This window comes from Lathyrus oleraceus, chromosome 4 (assembly GCF_024323335.1).
Source record: "Lathyrus oleraceus cultivar Zhongwan6 chromosome 4, CAAS_Psat_ZW6_1.0, whole genome shotgun sequence".
In the NCBI taxonomy this organism is placed as follows: domain Eukaryota; kingdom Viridiplantae; phylum Streptophyta; class Magnoliopsida; order Fabales; family Fabaceae; genus Lathyrus; species Lathyrus oleraceus.
Window position 1 is genome coordinate 186,902,453 of NC_066582.1, and position 6,518 is coordinate 186,908,970.

Sequence of the window (6,518 nt, forward strand, 5' to 3'; positions counted from 1 at the left end):
CCAATTTGCGGGTCTCGCTATAGAGAACCCAAATCAGCATTTAAAAGTTTTTATCCAATTAGATGATACGTTCAAGACCAACGGTGCTTCTCCTGAGGCAATTCGTCTAAGACTATTCCCGTTTTCCCTCAGAGATAGAGCACAATCTTGGTTAGATTCCCTTCCGGCTAACTTGATAGTTACTTGGGAAGACCTCATGAGAGTGTTCCTTGCAAGATATTTTCCCCCGAGTAAGACCGCTGTCCTTCGAAACCAAATAACCAGATTCACTCAAAATCAGGGTGAATCACTTTTTGAAGCTTGGGAAAGATATAAAGAACTACTAAGAGCTTGTCCACACCTTGGCCTATAACAATGGCTGATTATTCACACCTTTTATAATGGACTTCACTATAACACAAAGATGTCCATCGTCGGTGGTGCTCTGATGAACAAACCTTACCCCGACGCTTGCGCTCTCATAAAAAATATGGCACAAACCAATAACCAATGGGAGTCAGAACGAGCATCAGTGGAGAAAAGGGAGACCAAAGGAGGAATACATGAGGTAAATTGTATGGACATGATGAAAGCTAAAATGGACGCTTTAGCCCTGAAGGTTGAACACATGTCTACAAATCCTACAGCTGCAGTAGCTGTAGATTATGAAATTTGTGGAACCAAAGGGCATCTTGCACCTGAATGCAATCTGTTAACTGAATCAAACTAAGACCAGGTCAATTATGCCCAAGGAAATCCATTTTCGAACACTTACAACCCTGGATGGAGGAATCACCCAAACTTCTCTTATAAAAACAATAACCCTATTCAAAGCTCTACACCTCAAAGACCACCAGGTTTTTAAGCTCAAAAACCAATCCAACCTATGTAGGTCGTTCCTCAAAAGCCAAACCTTGAGAAAATCATGGAGAACTTCATTTCGGCCCAAACTCAGCAAAACAAAGAGTTCCTAAACCAAGATATTCATATAAATGAACTGATCAAAAAATTAGGAACTAAGGTTGATTCGATAATCACTCACAATAAGATGCTTGAAACCTAAATCTCATAAATTGCACAACAACAAGCTCCCCAGGCCACACCTGGAGGGCAATTTCCTGGACAACCTCAACCTAACCCCCTAGGGCAAGCTAACGTTGTTACCCTACAAAGTGGGACCACTTATGACGAACCTGTAAAACTCAGCCTTGAGTGGGTAAAAGGCTTCTAAGAAAAATGTTGTGTCTATAGATGAAGTAGAGGAACTAGAGGGACAAAAGACCAGGAAGTGAAAGATAAGGGAGAAGATAAAGATAAAATTTATGTTCCACCCTCTCCTTATAAACCACCAATTCCATACCCGCAAAGACTTAAACAAACCAAAATTGATAACCAATATAAATTTTTTATAAAGATGATCGAGAAATTCCACGTAGAAATCCAATTCACTGAAGCCATCACCCAAATACCATCTTATGCTAAATTCTTAAAAGACATCTTGACCAACAAATGTAGGCTTGATGATCCCAAACCTATAGAGTGCAACTTCATTGCTGAGAATAAACTTGCTAAGAAGGAGAAAGATCCTGGAAGCTTTTCCATACCTTGTATTTTAGGGAATCATGTTATAGAGAAAGCATTCCTAGACTTGGGAGCAAGCATAAGCTTAATGCCTTTAGCAGTTTGTAGAAGATTAAACCTAGAAGAATTGCAGCCGACTAAGATGTCTCTTCAATTAGCAGATAGATCTGTAAAATATCCAATAGGCATATTAGAAGACATGCCAGTTAGAATCGACCAACTTTATATCCCAACAGATTTCGTGGTAATGGACATTAAAGAAGACGACGAAATCCCAATCCTCCTTGGTAGACCTTTCTTATCAACAGCGGGAGCCATAATAGATGTTAAAAGAGGAAAATTAACTTTTGAAGTAGGTGATGAAAAGATAGAATTTATACTTTCCAAATTCCTAATGGCACTAGTCATAGAAGACTTATGTTATGCCATCGATATCATCGATGAATGCATAAGGGAGCTTGATCAAGAAGGACCTTCGGAGACAATGAATATTCCCTCGACTCCCATAAGAGAAGACGACGGATTTGGAATGGAGCCTTACATGGATAAAAACCTTTATGAATGCTCAGCACTTACCCCAACCATATTCCATGTCCTCAGAAACCATCTATAGAACTTAAGGAACTACCCAAGAATCTGATATGAGTTTTTAGATGAAGAACTAAATCGCCCCGTTATAGTGAGTGGCACCTTGAATGAAGATGAAATGAATCAACTTTTAGATATCTTGTGAAGGTATCCCTCAGCTTTAGGATATAACATATCTGATCTCAAAGGGATAAGGCCATCCGTGTGCATGCACCGGATCTTGCTGGAGGAAGATTCTAAACCTTCCAGAGAACATCAACAAAGGATAAACCCTATAATGAGGGATGTGGTTAAGAAAGAAGTACTAAAACTACTAGAGTCTGGTATAATTTATCAAATTTCAGATAGTAAGTGGGTGATCCCTGTACATGTGGTATCTAAAAAAGGAGGTGTCACAGTTGTGGAAAATGAGAAAGGCGAGCATGTAGATAAGCCTGTGGAAAACGGTTGGCGTATGTGCATCAATTACAGAAAACTAACTAAGGTAACTAGGAAAGATCATTTCCCTCTCCCATTCATAAATCAAATGCTTGAACGTCTAGCTAGACACTCTTACTTTTGCTATTTAGATGGATACTCGGGATTTTTCCAAATTCCTATTCACCCAAAAGACCAAGAGAAAATAACCTTTACATGCCCTTACAGAACATTTGCTTATAGACGAATTCCATTCAGACTTTGCAATGCCCCAGTTACCTTCCAACGCTGTATGATGTCAATCTTCGTAGATTTCCTCGATGAGATTATGGAAGTTTTTATGGACGATTTCTCGGTATGCGGATTCAGTTTTGAAAATTGTCTAGCTAACCTTGAGAAAATTCTAGAAAGATGCGTGGAAGAAAACCTTATGCTAAACTGGGAAAAATGTCACTTTATGGTTACCAAAGGAATAATATTAGGACACATAGTCTCTGAAAAAGGCATTGACGTTGATAAAGACAAAATAGAGGTTATAGAAAACCTCAAACCACCTAAGACCATTAAGGAAGTCTGAAGCTTTCTTGGACATGCCGGTTTCTATCGACACTTTATTAAAGACTTCTCTAGAATAACCAAACCTCTGACTAGCATTCTAATGAAAGATGTCGAGTTTATTTTTGACGAAAAATACATTGAAGCATTCAACCTTTTGAAACAAGCACTGATTTTCGCACCTATTATGCAACCTCCAGATTGGAACCAACCTTTTGAAATCATGTGCAATGCTATTGATTACGTTGTTGGTGCTGTTCTAAGGCAAAGAAAAGACAAGAAATTACATGTAATTTACTATGCCAGTAGAACCCTGGATGCCGCCCAACTTAACTATGCAACAACCGAGAAAGAACTCCTCACTGTTGTTTTTGCTATTGATAAATTTTGATCTTATCTGGTCGGAGCTAAAATTATAGTTTATACAAATCATCCAGCTAGTCGATACCTGTTAAGCAAGAAGGACGCTAAACCTAGGTTACTTCGATGGGTCCTTTTACTGCAAGAGTTTGACCTGGATATTTGAGACAAGAAGGGCACGGAAAATGTAGTTGCTGACCACCTTTCTAGGCTTGAATATTTAAAACCATACCTAGTGCCTATAAATTACGATCTTACCTATGATAGACTTATGGCTAAAATTGAAACCATTCAGGATGATGACTCCGACTTTTCAATGGCTTGGAACATTGAAAAAACTCTAGCAGTGACCAACATACCTTGGTACGCTGACTTTGTTAATTACCTAGCTGTTGATATCATACCCCCGACCTTAACTACAAACAGAAGAAGAAATTCTTTAGTGATGTAAGATATTTTTATTGGGACAAACCATTCCTTTTCAAAAGAGGGACAAACGAAATTTTTCATCGTTGTGTCCCTGAAGAAGAAGTAGAAAACATCATAAAACATTGTCACTCTACACCTTTTGATGGACATGCAGGCACATCTAAGGCATGCGCTAAAATTCTCCAAGCTGGCCTTTACTGGCCAACATTATGGCACGATGTTCATCCTTACATTGTCAGATGTGATCGGTGCCAACGTACTGGGGACGTCTCAAGACGTGACGAAATGCCATTAAGAAATATCCAAGAAGTAGAAATCTTCGATGTTTGGGGGATTGATTTTATGGGACCATTTACATCATCAATAGGAAATAAATATATCTTAGTAGCTGTTGACTACATGTCTAAATGGATTAAGGCTATAGCCTCACCTATAAATAACACACAAGTAGTGATTAAGTTATTCAAAAATAACATATTCCCTATATTTGGAGTACCGTGCCTTGTTATAAGTGACGGTGGATCACATTTCATATCCAAATTTTTTGATAAACTTTTAGATAATATGGAGTTAAGCATATAGTAGCAACACCATATCACCCGCAGACTAGTGGACAAGTGGAAGTATCAAATAGGGAGATTAAGAAAATCTTAGAGAAAACGGTTTCAATATCTAGAAAAGATTGGTCTCAAAATCTTAAAGAAGCATTATGGGCCTATAGAACCGCTTATAAAACCCCTATAGAAACCACCCCATACCAATTAGTTTGTGGAAAATATTGTCACTTACCTTTTGAGCTAGAACACAAAGCCATTAAAACCCTAAATTTGGATTACCTAGCAGCTGGTAAAAAGCGCATTCTAGACATTCATAAATTAGAAGAACTACATCGCAATGCTTATGAAAATGCCATAATATATAAAGAAAGAACTAAAGTGTGGAATGATAAGAGAATTGTAAAAAAGGATTTAAACATAGGCGATCCTGTTCTCCTTTGTAACTCCAGGTTGCGACTTTTTCCTGGTAACTTGCGCTCAAGATGGACTGGCCCTTACAAGATCTCAAAGATCCTAAAGTCTGGAGCAGTTGAAATCAAGAACCACTTTTGTAATCCCTTCATAGTAAATGGGCAAAGGCTAAAGCACTACCAAGGAGGTGACATCCCTACTAATTACTCTTGCCACACTCTGATTGATCCACCTGTCCCTACTTCTCAAATATGAGCCTCTAATCGTCAAGCTAAAGACGTTAAATAAGCGATGTGTGGGAGGCAACCCATGATTTTTCTCTATTTTCTCACTTTATTATTTTCTTGCATTTTTTATTTGATGTTTTATTTATGTACTTAACTGGACTAAACCTCATAATGTTTATGTTTCAGGTTTCAGGTCCCATTACTCTTCATTTCATTCTCCACTAACCGTATTTTTTATGATGCAGAGTTTCGATGATATGCATTTTCTGTTCAAGGATGAAATTCAAAGAAAGCGATATGCGGTCCTATCTGAGTGTCCCATGTTACCCACTAAGTACCCTGACCCTGATTTCATGGAAACCTTAGGTTTTGAGGCAAGTGTGAGGTACCTATGCAATCAACTTCAATGGGGAGAATATGCTTATGCCATGCATGTAACCTACAGGAACCTAACCCTGGAATTCTTAACCTCCCTCAGGTATAAACCCTACATTGGAATTGGTTCTCAGAGAGGCTATATTAACTTCAGATTGTTTGGAATTGAGTACACCTTCAATCATAAGGAGTTTGCTGAGTTACTTGGCTTTTAGTCTAGCCTTGATGTTATGCCTGGAATCTCTTTAGGCTATTTTATGCAGGATGAGATAGACAAATTATGGAGTGATATCACAGGACGAGGGAGCCTTGACCCTTCTACCTAGCTGTCCAACATAATCCATAACCCAGCCTTCCGATACTTCCAAATGATCCTAGCCCACACTTTTGTTGGAAAGATTGATATTGATACCCATGTTAGTGCTGAGGAAATCCTTTTTCTTTTTTGTATCACCCAGTCACACCCTATAGCCTCTGGAATTTTTTTGATTGACAACCTTAACCTTACAGCCAAATATTCTGAATGACTTATTCATATGGGAGGAAATGTGACACATATAACATATGCCCTGGGTCTTGACAGAAAATTAGTTCACTTGACTTCTTACTGTGGCTACACCCTGATGGATGTTACCTTCTGCTTAGACCTTGGCCTGATGAGGAGAGCCTCCTTTAACCTGAACCAATATAGGCTCCTGATCAATCATGAGACCATCCATTACTTTACTTTACTTGATCCCACGAAGACTAATGTCCATGACAAAGCAAATTGGACATACGCCTTAGAAGGCCAGGGTGAGACACCTGATGTACCTGGATCCCCTCCAGTACCAGAATACCATCTCTTACCACCATCAGACAGGACCACAGTGCTTTCTAATAATTTCGATCTGCAGAGACGTGACGTTCACACTGAGCTTATTGAGTTGCGCAGAGAAATGGCCATCCTTCGCTAGGAGGGTACTGATCTTACCTTGCCGTTAAAGGTGTCTGATGCTACTAATGCCATGGAGGATGATTGCCTATACCATGAAATCAG

At 38.9% G+C, this 6,518-nt stretch overlaps 1 protein-coding gene and 1 non-coding gene across 2 annotated transcripts; one reads left to right on the forward strand and one right to left on the reverse strand.

Annotated features, from left to right (window-relative positions):
- Nucleotides 1-241: 241 nt before the first annotated feature.
- On the reverse strand, nt 242-348 carry LOC127077456 (small nucleolar RNA R71). Its single transcript, XR_007787267.1, has one exon. It is a non-coding gene; the product is annotated as a small nucleolar RNA R71 (small nucleolar RNA).
- A 1,045-nt stretch (nt 349-1,393) lies between these two features.
- Nucleotides 1,394-2,173, forward strand: LOC127136608 (uncharacterized). Its single transcript, XM_051063146.1, has one exon. The coding sequence runs from the start codon at nt 1,394-1,396 to the stop codon at nt 2,171-2,173; it is 780 nt and encodes a 259-aa protein (XP_050919103.1).
- Nucleotides 2,174-6,518: the final 4,345 nt, after the last annotated feature.

What these genes read in the sequence shown, in the direction of transcription:
- LOC127136608 (XM_051063146.1), top strand. Translation starts at nt 1,394, where the DNA reads ATGATCGAGAAATTCCACGTAGAAATCCAATTCACTGAAGCCATCACC.